The sequence below is a fragment of the Rhineura floridana genome, chromosome 17 (assembly GCF_030035675.1).
Source record: "Rhineura floridana isolate rRhiFlo1 chromosome 17, rRhiFlo1.hap2, whole genome shotgun sequence".
NCBI classification, from domain to species: Eukaryota; Metazoa; Chordata; class Lepidosauria; order Squamata; family Rhineuridae; genus Rhineura; species Rhineura floridana.
The window spans coordinates 23,236,866-23,250,107 of record NC_084496.1 but is presented as its reverse complement, the minus strand read 5'-3'; the positions used below and the strand labels follow the sequence as shown (position 1 = coordinate 23,250,107).

The 13,242-nt window shown below is 42.5% G+C and overlaps 1 protein-coding gene across 1 annotated transcript; it reads left to right on the top strand.

Moving 5' to 3' along the window:
• The first annotated feature begins 7,104 nt into the window (after window positions 1-7,104).
• On the top strand, window positions 7,105-11,054 carry CEP20 (centrosomal protein 20). Its single transcript, XM_061600005.1, has 5 exons — window positions 7,105-7,203; window positions 7,679-7,876; window positions 8,327-8,411; window positions 8,889-9,025; window positions 10,505-11,054. Exons 1-5 carry the CDS (start codon window positions 7,176-7,178, stop codon window positions 10,579-10,581), a joined length of 525 nt encoding a protein of 174 aa, XP_061455989.1. The 5' UTR covers window positions 7,105-7,175; the 3' UTR covers window positions 10,582-11,054.
• The last annotated feature ends 2,188 nt before the right edge of the window (window positions 11,055-13,242 follow it).

Sequence of the window (13,242 nt, the reverse complement as noted above, 5' to 3'; positions counted from 1 at the left end):
ACTACATCAAGGAGGCCAGTTCGACAATAAACGTGACTTAACAATTGCAGCGTTTCCAAGGGAAAGCAAGTATGATTAACATCAAATGCCTCGACACTCCTAAACAAAGCCAGCCATTCTCTAACATTTTTCCACAAACATAGCTCAGACTATGTCTCTCTAGTGGACCTTTCACAGGTACTGTTTGCAAAGACAGTCATTTTTCTACTGGGTGATATTTGTACACTGCTTTGTCTCTTGAGTGCCTACGGTTGTTGACACAAAATAGCATTTTAGGTGACACCTCAATCTTCAACATATTTCTTAAGTATCACTCCATAAACTTCATAGAAGCAGCAAAATCTCAGAAAATAGCTTTTAGGATTTGAGTGGCTTATTTTATTTTATGACAACTCTTCATCACAATGTGATCACAAAGCAATTTCCAACATAGCAATAAAATAACATACTTAGAATTCATAAAAAACAATCAAAATATGCAGGGATAGCCCTATCATTAGGTAGCAGGTGAGAATGGACCTTTGGCCCTCCAGATGTTGCTGAACTACAACTCCCATCCAGGGTTGCCAGGTTCCTGGCCTGAGACTGATTCTGTATCTTTAGGAGAAGAGAAAGTCAGCCAAGTGCAGGTGTTCTTGCAACACTGTAATGGGAAAAACCACAAGGTGGAATTCTCCTTTCCCCCTCCACAACTTTTGAAGATATAGAAGACCTCTTGGTTGCCAGGCCCAGCCTGCAAGAGGTCTCTGGTATCTTTAAAAGTTGTGCAGGGGGGAGGAAGAATTCCACCTTGTGGTTTTTCCCATTACAGGGTTGCCAGAACACCTGCACTTGGCTGGCTTTCTCTTCTCCTAAAGATACAGGATCAGTCTCAGGGATTGAACCTGGCAACCCTACTCCCATCATCCCTTGTCATTGGCCATGCTTGCTAAGGTTGATGGGAGATGCAATTCAGCAACAGCTGAAGAGCCAAAGGTCTCCAACCACTAGAGTTGACAGAAATGTGTGGGTTATGCCAGTGTTGTTCAACTTTGGGTCCCCAGATGTTGATGGACGACAACTCCCTCCATTCCTGACCATTGACCATGCTGTCTGGAGATGATGGGAGTTGCAGTCCAATAACATCTGGGGACCCAAGGTTGAAGAACTGTGTGTTATACAGCCTGCCCAAGCCTCCTAAGGTAGTCTGCTGCACTCGGGTATGGTGGAAGGTTTGGTCCCCTCATCAGTGTTGAAGTAACATTCAGCTGCCAGTCTCAGTGGCTCCTGTACATGAAATAGCTCGGTATGGGGAATCTTTGGCCCTCCAGATGTGGCTGAACTACAACTCCCACCAGCCTCAGCAAGCATGACCAATGACCAGGGATGATGGGAGTTGTAGTTCAGCAACATCCAGAGGGCCAAAGGTTTCTCTCACCTGAAATAGATGGAAGCACCATTTTGTCCTTTGCCTAATGCAGCAAAATGCCTTGGACTGAACCTGAAAATATAACTCTTTCAAACTGTAGTAAGAGCTCCACAGAACAAACAATCCTAAAACCGCAGCAAAAAACGGACTCCCAAAATTTTCCTTGCTATTTGCGGGTGGAAAAAAATGTAGAGGAAAGAAGGCAAGTACAAGGACACGTGATGGAGGTTTACAAAATTATGTATGGGGTATTTAAGCTTTTCTCCAGCTTTCAAAATACAGTACTGGGATTTGGGATCCTGTGGTGGAATTGATTGGCAGTAGATTCATGGCAGACCAGGGCTGTGTACACACCTTGCATTTGATGCACATTTAAAGCATCCCCTCAAAAAAATCATGGGAACTGTAATTTGTTAAGTGTGCTGGGAGCTGTAGCTCTGTGAAGGGTAAACTACAGTTCCCAGGGGTGTGTGCTTTAAACGTATGGTGTGTATGTAGCTCCTGTAAAATGTTTGACATGGGACATAAGTAATCTATGGCAACTAGTTATTATAAGATATATTGATGGTTACTAGCTCCCAACAGCTTTAAAAAGAGTTTAGACAAATTAAAATAGATGCAAAGTCTATCAGCAGCTGATAGTATAGAAGCTCAGGTTTGGTGATTGTCTACTCTTATTTTATTTATTTATTTATTTATTATATTTCTATACCGCCCAATAGCCGAAGCTCTCTGGGCGGTTTACAGCATAAAAACATCCAGTATACAATTAAAAACAAATATCAAACACATGGAAACAATATAACAAAATAACTAAACATAGTTAAACACATGGACAACGGCAGACACAATCCTAAAATGTTAAGTATAAAAACGTATTAAATCAGTTAAAATATTAAACTGTTTAAGATGTTAATGTTAAAATTACTAAAATTAAGATTGTGTGATAGATGTAGGTGTTAAAAGTAGATATTAAAATGTTAAAATGCCTGGGAGAACAAGAAGGTTTTTACCTGGTGCTGAAAGGATAACAATGTTGGCGTCAGGCGTACCTCATCAGGGAGAGAATTCCATAATTCGGGGGCCACCACAGAGAAAGCCCGTTTCCTTGTTGTCACCTTCCGGGCTTCTCTCTGGGTGGGTCCCCGAAGTAGAGCCTTTGATGTTGAATGTAATGTACGGGTAGGTTCATATCGGGAGAGGCGCTCCATCAGGTATTGTATCTTCAGTATCAGCAACAGCAGGCACAGCCACTGTCATACGTGTGGGCTTTTCAGTGATGTCTTTTGGCCACTGTGGGAAACAAGTTGCTGGTCTAGTCCAAGCAATGGGCTTTCCCTGTCTTTGAACCCAACTGACGTTGCACCTTTAAAAATAAGAGCACACACCAAATTCAGAGCACATTATGCATGTAAAGGGAAAATAATTTTGGGCATTAAGTGCAACCAGAAGTGTGGATTTCAGACATAAAGAGATGCTGGAGATGTGGATTTACAACGGGTGGGGAACCTTTTTCAACCCAAGGGCCACATTCCCTTCTGGGCAACCTTCTGGGGGCCACATGCCAGTGGTGTGCAAAAGCAAAAGTGAGCAAAACAATGCATGTAAATTTTACCTTTGTTCAGTTGGCTAGTTCACACTCACATACCCCTCTCTCTATCCAGGCAAGAAAGAGGCATTTTTAAAGTTCAGGTACACGTTCCAGCCTGGGGAAAAATTCTTGAAGTGTGATGCAGGGTCAGTGGGCAGTATGGCCAGGGAAGTCTTCCAAAGGCCAGAGAGAGACGTGGAGGGGCACATTTTGCCCCCAGGCCTGGGGTTCCCCCCTCCTCTGAATGCTAATTTTTCTTACCATGTTTCTATTTTATCTATTTATTTATAGAAGTATTTATACCGCCCTCTTGCAAAACATCAGGGCGACGTATAACAACATAACAACATTTGAAAGCAATGCAAAACAATCATTTAAAATGATTGGTGACTCAAGAGACATTTTAAAGAACTGCATAGGGCTGTTGTGTTGGCACAGAGAAGTATGTAAGAGACTCCTGAAAGCGAGGATGCCTGCCAAATCTCTGCTGGAAGTGTGCTCCACAACATGGGGGCGACGACACCAAATGCCCACTTTCTGGTTGAGGCCAGTCAAGCCTCTGTAACACAAGGGACAACTAGCAGTGCTCCTGCGAATGATCTCAGTGATTGGGGTGAGATATAAGGGCTCAGGCAGTCCTTAAGGTATCCTGGAATCCAGGGATTAGTATATCAACCCAAGAGTCTTGAATTTGGCCCAGGAGCACATGGGCAGTCAGTGCAGACGTTTTAACAGAGGTGTCACATGCTCATGGCTGTCTGTCCCCATCAGCAGTCTAGCCGTTGCATTCTTCACCAGTTGGAGCTTCCAGACCAGACCCAAGAGCAGCCCCACATAGAGCACATTGCAGTAATCCAGTCTCAAGGTTAAGAGACTGGATTACTATGTTTAAATATTATATATTAATTTCTTTCCTTGTACTGCTATCTGTATCTGATCTGTATCTGAATCCGGATGCTAAGGTGGGTTCTAGCAAACCATATTTATTTTTGTGGTTAGCAGGCTTCAGACTCTTAAATGCACATCATATTATAATTTCCTTTTCAATTTAAAGACATGCTCACTACTAACTTGGATGGGATGGGTAGAGAAAAACAGCTGAACCTATCCTGATTCAATTAAGACTGTTTGCTATTTTCTTTAGCATAGGGCAGGAGGAATGGGCAACCTGTGGCCCTCCAGATGTTGTTGGACTCTAACTCCCATCCGCCCTAGCAAGCATAACCAATGATCAGGGTTGATGGGAGTTGTAGCTCAACAAAACATGGAGGGCCATAGGCTCCCCAAATGCTTCTTGAACTGTGCTCAAACAAGCATCTTTAACACAGGGTTGCTTGGAAGAAGCAACAGGAAAAAAATGCATTATGAGAAATTGCTAGCACAAATGTGTATGTTAGTCAAATCTGCATACAAACATGCTTATGATGAGAAATTTGTACTAAAAAGCATTTTCATGAAGATTTTTAATTCACAAATTGCTGCAGAAATGTAGAGAACTGAATTTAACACAGGAAAAAAAGAGAGAACCAAAATCAACAGATCCTTCCATTCCTAGCAGTGATGCATTAAGCAAGGCTGCAACTGCTGCAATCCCCCCCCTTCCTTCCACTGGTCCATATGGCCGTCCGGAATGATCAGCAGGACTCAAATTTTGCCCCTCAACAGGTGGAAGAGGAGTGTAGGTGACAGAACCAGCACAGGAGCAGAGTAGGAGGTGCAGCAGCAGCAGTTGTAGGTTCTCATCTGCATTGATTCGGTGGCCACCCCAAGGCTGTGGAACTCCCTTCCGAGTGAGGTGCGATCAGCTCCTTGCCGTCTTTCCGGAGACAAGTAAAGACTGTTTTATTTCAACGGGCATTTGGGATAGGGAACGACCAGGATTAAGTGTCATAGGTTTGGTGATTACATTATATGATTTTATTATTTTAAATTGTCTGCTGTTTTTAACCTATATTTTATGGTTTTAATTTTTCTCATAGTTTAATTCTTTTTTTAATAATATACTCTGTATGTTTTAATGGTGTTGTTTTTAGTTGTAAGCCGCTCTGAGGCCTATTGGAAAAAGGGCGGGGTAGAAATAAAGTTTATTATTATTATTATTATTGATTTCAAAATGGTATATAGGTACAGATAGGAGATGGGATAGTCAAGAGCCTGGATAACAATAAAAACATGCAAATAATATAAACACCCAAAGTGCATGTACCATTGCCCTCTAGTGTACAACACAGAAAACAGCTGCCCATGGCAATCTAGCGCTTAGAACATATTAATTGTTTAACTAATTTGTCTTCAGTGGATCCACACCCAGTGGGTCACAGCCTAACCTAAGGTAGGTCAGAACAGCAGCGCAACTACCATAAAAACATAAGGTAAATATATATATGAGTGCATGAATGTGGGCTAAAGGTGGATTTGGCTTGAAAAGACTGAAGGCTACTGTTTACTCATTAAAAAAAGAGTGCTGCTGAACATGTACTCAGATAAGTATGTGTTCCAACTTCCTGAACATCTTTCTGGAGGAAACACATGGTATCTGTTGCTTGGAGGAAGAGACAATGGTCCAGGCAGATCTTTTCAGGTAACAAGATGCAAAACATTATTGTGTATGAGGGGTAGTGAAAGCAACCCCCCGATTGTAAACCAACCTATAATTGCATTTTCTGGTGAAGGCGGGTCCATTAGGGAAATGGGGCATTGTGCCACCAACCTCAGTCTGCCTACACCTGCCTGCCTTCCTCTTTACAACCAGTCCAGGGGCTGGCACTGCCTGTCAGCCTCCTCCTTAGTGCCAGTGTTCCCTTGTAGATCTCAGCAAGAGGGAGGTTGGGGACAAAACTAGAATGAGTCGGCTCTGCCAGTCATGGGCTCTGTCTCCACCTACTGCTTGGTCTCCTGGCCTTCCGACCTCCCAGTCACAATGGGCACCAACCCCCATTGGCATTTCTATGCTGGTATGTGTGTGTGTTTGGGAAGCTGCACTGGTTGAAATTCCTCTTTCCTGCTGCTCTTAATGGCAGAGATCTGCGTGCTTTTGAGAACAGTTAGGTGGCTACCTGACAGAAAGCATTTTCTGTGGTATCCGGACTATGGCCCACTCTCCTCACAAGTTGACGCTGCACTGCCTTTGTTATCTTTGAAGCTCCAGACGTCCATCATTTCCCCAGGCTTTTTTTTGGCATTTGAGATCTTTTGCATGGTTTTTAGCTGCTGTTGCTGTGTATCTTTCTTTGAGAGGTTATGTGTTTTATAATAGATTGCTTATAGGCTGACTGGAAGGCGTTCATATCAAAAAGGCAGGTGATTAATCCTTATAACGGATAGATACATAACCACCAGGGTCCCAGGTTCAGTCTTTGGCATCTCCAGGTAGGGCTGGGAACGTTCCCTGCCTGAAACCAGGACAACAGCCTGCTAGTCAGTGTAAACAATACTGAGCTAGATGGACCAGTGGTCTGACCTGGTATAAGGTGGCTTCATATGCTGTGCTGGAGCTGGGGATGCATGTCTAAAGGCAGGGCAAATATTTTTTGAGTAAATAAATACATTAATTAATCAGCACCACATTAAAAATAACAATGCAAATTGGTGGTTTTATTCCCTTGTGGTGATCTTGGAAGGTTATTGAAAAAAAATATTGATGACTTGACCATTTGAATAACCAGGGATGCCACTCCACCACTCCTTTCGCGAGGGACCTATGCCTTTAATAGCTGCTGGCTGGGCTAAGTAGTGGGTATTTTCTTTCCAGCAAGGAAATAAGGGTGCTGCATGCACCTATTGATTATCTGCCTTCCATGAAGCTGCTAAGTCACAAGAGATGCTGTCAGGCAAACGGAGGGCAGCTATTCGTGAATAATTCCATATAAATAGATCTAAATTAGCATACCCTAGTAAATCAGCAACTCTTTTACATCTAGAAAAATCCAGACGAGGGGTGTGAAAAGAGTTAAAGGTTCCAGATAAGCCTTATTGGCAACCAATGGGGAACAGGTAACCAGGAAATAGGAGGAGTGCTGGTCGAACCCAACTGCGCTTGCGTACTTTCCACAGATAGTTGCCATAGTGAGGTGAAAGATAGGCGGTTGCTCCGAGAGGTAGGGTTGTTTACATCCGGGAACTTTCTATTATACTGCCTCACTCCCCCCACTTCCGCATTCAGTTGCCTTTTCCAAGATGGCGACCATAACAGAATTGAAAGCAGGTAAAGGAAGATGAGGAGGAATGTTCCTCTTTCTTTGCAATGTTCCGAGGAAGGAGTTCTTGTTTTAGGACTTCCAGCCTTCCTCCTCACTAAGGGTGGCAGCCCTCCCCAATCTGTGCTCTTATACCTTTAAGAGCCATACGACAGGCAGAAGTTCAACTGATTTAACTGATGCTGTGCTGGTGGGGTGCTGCACTTCACGAGTGGCTGCATGTCATGCATATATTTTGTCATGCCAGCAATGGGGCACATTTTATTTTGCTTTTTTTGTTTATTAAAAGGTCTTATAGTACGAATTAGTTTTTTATTCTTTTTTTATGTTCAGCTTTTCTGATGAAACTTGGCTTCTAGTGCAGCTTATGACAACTGACATTCATTATAATGGCTTAGCTGGAATTTATTTGTTTATTTGCAATGGAAACAAGTACCGTTGAGTTTCTAGTAAGAGAAAAATTGTCTGGTTTTGTGCTCCTAGTTTTAAAAGATACGCTGGAGAAGAGAGGTACGCTGGGACAGATAAAAGCAAGGATTAGAGCTGAAGTTTTTAATGCTCTAGATGACCAAAGCGAACCACGACCACCGTTGTCCCATGAGAATCTTTTAATCAATGAACTGATCCGTGAATACTTGGAGTTTAACAGATACAAGTACGCTGCATCCGTTCTCACAGCAGGTGACCATTTCCCTATTGCCTTTTCTCCGTAGCTTAGATATTAGCCACTAACTGAGGAATAAATAAATCCACAAAACTTAACCGTCCCACATACCCTTGCCTCTCTGGGTGCCTGGAGCCAGTTATATTTTACTATTGTTATTTTTAATTGCCTTCCACATATGTGTCTCACTGTCATAAAAACAGCTTAACAATAGCACAGAAAATAATAACAAATGAATTGAAAAACAACAGACACCTGTTCATGGAGCCACCTGTTCATCCAGCTTGCAGGGACAAAAATGTCTTCAATTGTTTCTGGAAAGGGCAGATATTATATCGCAAAGGAGTAGGCGGATTGTTATTTGTTTGTGAGTAACGCGTGAAGGTGTCACCAAAACGGATAGGTATATATAACCCGAGTCCAAAAAGAATTGGCAAGGCTGATGTTTGCATGCGTTTGTTTTGCAGAATCTGGCCAGCCTGAAGTTCCGTTGGACAGAGAATTTCTTGTTAATGAGCTAAATATAGTTGAAGATCCCAACAGCAGATCAGTGTAAGATGATGTAACCCATATCTTTCTTATCTGTAAACCTGATCAGGGTTTTTATTGCCGCCTTAATCCCTAATCATTTATGTGTTTGGCGATGCAAATAATGTTTGCATTGTATTTCAGAGGCTGTATGGGGAAAAGCTAAGGCTGCAATCCTATATCTACTTATCTGGGAGGAAAGTCCCAATGAGTTCAGTGGGCCGACTTCTGAACAGACTTGTATAAGATTTTTCTGTAAATATGCTTCTGAAGAGTGCTTACTTCGAAGTAAATTTCATTGGACCTGGTGGGCCTTACATCTGAGTAAAGTTCATGTGGCATGTTTTTTCCTTGCTGGTAATCTACAAGTACAGTCCAGCAGAGAGTCTGTCTGTGCAAATCCCATTGAAGTGAACAGGGACAATTAATGAGCTTTTGCCCCCATGTTTTTTCAATTGCTCATCTCTCTCTCTTTCTAACAGTTTTGTCTGTTTTTAACAGCCCACTTCTGTATGGAATTATAAACCAGCTGTTGCATGGCAATGAAGAAAATGTCTGTCATACCTTCCCCAGAGCATCTTCTTTACAATTTTCAAAGTGGAACCTTGGCAAGCCAACTAACCAAAGGAGTCAAATGGGTATGGTATATGTGTGTGTGTCTTATATAAAGCAGGACTGGCAAACCTATGATCCTCCAGATGTTATTGGACTACAACTCCCACAATCCATGACCACTGGCTGTGCCAGCTAGGACTGGTGGAAGCTGGGATTCCATCAAAATATGAGGGTCACAGATTAGTCACCCCGATATAAAGAGAGGGGCTTGTAAGTAAACTTTACTTTCAAGGAAAAGAGCAGTTGATGTTTTAACACTGACACGTGTTGCTATTGGTACTGAGACAAAACTGGACCTAAAACTCTCAGGACTTGGGATCTGCGACCTACTGCATCAGAGGTGGGGAACCTGGTGTCCACCAGATGTAGTTGGACTCGCAACTCCCATCAGCCCCAGCCAGCATGGCTAATGGTCAGGTGTGATGGCAGTTGCAGTCTAGAACATATGGAGGGTTGCAAGTTAGATGCTCCTGTCCTACATGAATAAGTTATGCCTTGGAGGCTGTCTACTGGGTCCCATTGTTGTTGGAGGCAAAGCAGATGGTGACTAGAGAGAGAGCTTTCTTTGTGGTGGCTTCTGGGTTTTGGAACTTCTTCCCTAGAGTGGTTCACCTGGTGCTAATTTGGGTGCCTTCTGGATCTCTCTTGGGTTTAATCTGCACAAGTTGTTATTGTGTCTTGCTGTTCTTATTAATTTCAACTTTGGGATTTATGTTGTAAACCATTATGAGAATCTGTAATGAAAAGTGGCATTATTATTTACTTGGATATTTAGGTAACTTTGGAGGAGCCCTCTGTGTAGCTCTTACACTGTTTTCCCAACTAAGTACAGGCATACCCGGAGAGTATACTTTAAGTGAAGCAATTGTCTTCACTTGTACTGCACGTAATCACCACTAGATGGCAGTGGCATCATGCCAATAAAGTGTCAGTTATTGCGAAGCGCGCAAATGTTAAGCGGGGTATGGGGACGTATGGAGCATGTATGTTATAGCGAGGCGGCGTTAAGTGAAGCGACGTTAAGCGGGGTATGCCTGTATTGCAAGATCTCCTGGCAGCCTGATTCTATACGTATTTACTCAAAAGTGAGTGCTCCTGAATTCATTGGGACTTAAATCCAAGTAAGTGTGCACAGGACCGCACATTAAAGTCACGGGACTGGCCTTTGTCCTTGCTGGAAACGAGCAGGAAGGACAAGACCCACAATCCACTAGGAAAATCTCCTGTATAAGCCTAGTTTAAATGAGCAGGAGTTGCACAAGAGCATAGCCATGGTCTTCTGTATCTTGTGAGCAAACTTCAAGTAGTTTTTTGGCCTTCGTATAGAGAAAACTGGTTGCCACTGATATGATATGTAGTATGGGATCATCAAAATTAGATTTCAGTAGAAAATATGGTTCCTTTGGACATTCACTGAAGAGCTGGCATTATTTATATTTCCCCATCTGCAACATTGCAGTCCATGTTCAAATACCACACACCATCTTTATTTTAATTTTCAGACACTGCTGTGGAGCCAGGACGTGTGGCCGGCCAAAGGCTTGAAGACATGTTGGTTTCGCAGGGCATCAATAGATAAAATAAACAGTTGCATGTTGTTTCATACAGAGCAGCTATTTATGTTTATTATGGTGTGAAGCACCCAAGATTGATTGATTTTAAAATGGGTAAGGACTGTTTTATAGGAATGACATTTTAGATCATCTTTGTGCTGTGGTTCAGCAATTCTAATCCGGATAGTCATGCTTGCCAGTGTCTAGGATCCCAGGGTATATTGTTGGGTAAAAGGATGTCCATGTTAATGTGGAAGCATAAGAAATCGTCGCAGTCATTACAGCATTGGTCTTCATTTGGTAGCTCAGAATCCATTTCTGTTTCATGGTCTGATAAATGGTAAATAAAGAAAAAGTGAGCCCCAAAATGCGTGTCTGGGCTAAAGGTGGGGGCCTAGGTCTGACAATTAAAGCAACATGCAGCGTTTCAGTTGCTCAGCTTGATATTAAATTCTATTTTTGGATATGTATATGTGAATAAAGGGAATTTGCCGTAAAACTTGCAAAGGTATCCAACAATTGAATCATCGTGGTAGAAAGAGGGGCTTTTCACAATAAGAATAGGGGCTTTCCACGATAACGGATGGTAAGTAAATTACAGAAATGGGATCATATTACTTTAGAATGCATTTTGCTCCTTCTCTCGAAGTTTGGAATATTTTCCTAAATTTTCCTAAGAACATTGTTAAGCCACACAATCCGCATTATATAGATTGAGGATCAAGGTATGGTCATGGTACACATGTAATGCTTTGAGCTTCAGTGTTCCCCTTCTCTCGCATGCCCTGATTGAGAAGACTCGGGGCTTATCCACACCAACATCTTATGTGCTTGCCTCTCCTTCTCCCCAGTGTTTTTTGGCCATCATCCACACCTTGACCAGCCCCCATCTCATTCTCTGAGCATTAAATTTGGATTTCCCGTCTGGGGATAATCGATATCCCAAAATATATCTGAAGCCAATCCACTGTTAGCATGGCACTGGATGTGTTTCTGCAGAGTTTTCTCCCATGTGGTTGCGCCTGGTTAAGGAAAAATCCTCCCCCTTACATGCCCCTTACATCTTCTGCTGTTCAATTTACTATCGTACCTACTTCCATTGGCAGGCTGCCAAAGGGAAAGTGTTTATTTTAAAATGTGCAGATTTGCATATAAGTGAAAAACTACATAGGAGGAACACATAGCACTCACTTCTTCAAGGCCCAGATTTGTGCACAATCGGATTATCAAGTGTCCAGCAAAGGTAAAATGTGCTATGTTTTTTAGGGGGATGGGGAATGAGTTAATTGTGAAAAAATTGAAAGCCATCATGTTTTATCAGCATATTGCATAAGTTTTGAAAGAAGCACCTGCAGATTAACAAGCGGCAGGGATTCAGGAGTCTCTGTTTTAGGAACTGGTGGGTGGAGATGTGGAGATTTCCAGATACCCAGAAATGCATTCATGAGGCCAAATAATAGAGATAGCAGCCTGCTTCTCTTTCAGACTTATTCCAGATGTGTGCAATTCTGCACCTTGTGGGTGGAATTTTTTTAAGGCTTTAGATGAGCCCTTACTGATTGCTTAAACCACAGTTTCCCTTGACATTCAAACTGGGAAACAGTGGTTTAAGCACTGCCTGCAAGTCAGGATTGAAATATCGGGTGCAGGAAGAGAAAGAACTGAAGTTCATAGCTGCTGCTTCTTGGAGCAGCACTGCTATGTTTCAATCAGGTTGTAGTAAGGGTAGGTTGCTGTCCCTGATCTCTGCTTCCATGAAATGAAAAACTATATGCAGATGAAACTGTCAGAAATTAGGGTTAAAATTTAGATCTGTATGTAAAATAGGTAGTGTGGGGTGGACTGAATGAACAGCATACGTTGGCAAACCACGCTGCTGTTCTCAGTACACTATCTCTCAAGACATTGCGATCTGACCAGTGGAAAAACAGGATGTGGTTAACTTTATGGCTGTAAACGATACTGACATCTGTAGTGGTTAAATAACTGCCTGCATATTGCCACGTAGATAATGCTGTTGTACTATGTATGTACGTGATGTTATACAATAGTTAAAGGTCATAGGCTGTTTATGGAGAAAAAATAATCCACGCCTCCAGGCGGAGGTAAAATAAAAGCGGAGACCAGAATTACGAGGGGGGCTCCGAAATTGAACTCTGGTCTCACCGTGTCTCACTGTGTCGTGATATCTACATCTGGTGACCCCGACGTGATTCAGAACAAACACCCTCGTACCCACTGGCAGGATCAGCCAACGGTGCACCTCAGCGTACAGCTCCCATTCGTGAGTATGGGGGGGGAATTGTCAGCTCAGCAGAAGGTTCATGCACAAGAGCTACAAAAAATTTTAAAACAGGATACCTCAGCTTTTGTAAGTCGTTCTCACATTGAATCATTGTTAAAAACAATTCAATGTCAATGTCCATGGTATCCAGAGCAAGGATCGCTACGTCAGTCAGATTGGATAAAGATAGGGAGAAAATTACATGAAGAACCAAGAGCACCTATTCACCATCTCTTATTATGGCAAAAGTGTGCTGAGGCCATTAGTCATTTAGGGATAAAAGAGACATCGCTGGTTGCCAATTCTGACCAGAAAACTCCTCTTTATCCCCAACTTTCTTTACCTACACCTGAAAAGGATATTGAGAAATTTGTAAATGCTCCTCCATATAGCCCTCCAGTCC

Excerpts from the sequence above, each read along its gene's own strand:
- CEP20 (XM_061600005.1), top strand. The coding sequence starts at position 7,176 with ATGGCGACCATAACAGAATTGAAAGCAG. Across the intron at positions 8,412-8,888 it reads GATCCCAACAGCAGATCAGT|CCCACTTCTGTATGGAATTA; the intron begins GTAAGATGATGT and ends TGTTTTTAACAG. Across the intron at positions 9,026-10,504 it reads TAACCAAAGGAGTCAAATGG|ACACTGCTGTGGAGCCAGGA; the intron begins GTATGGTATATG and ends TTTAATTTTCAG.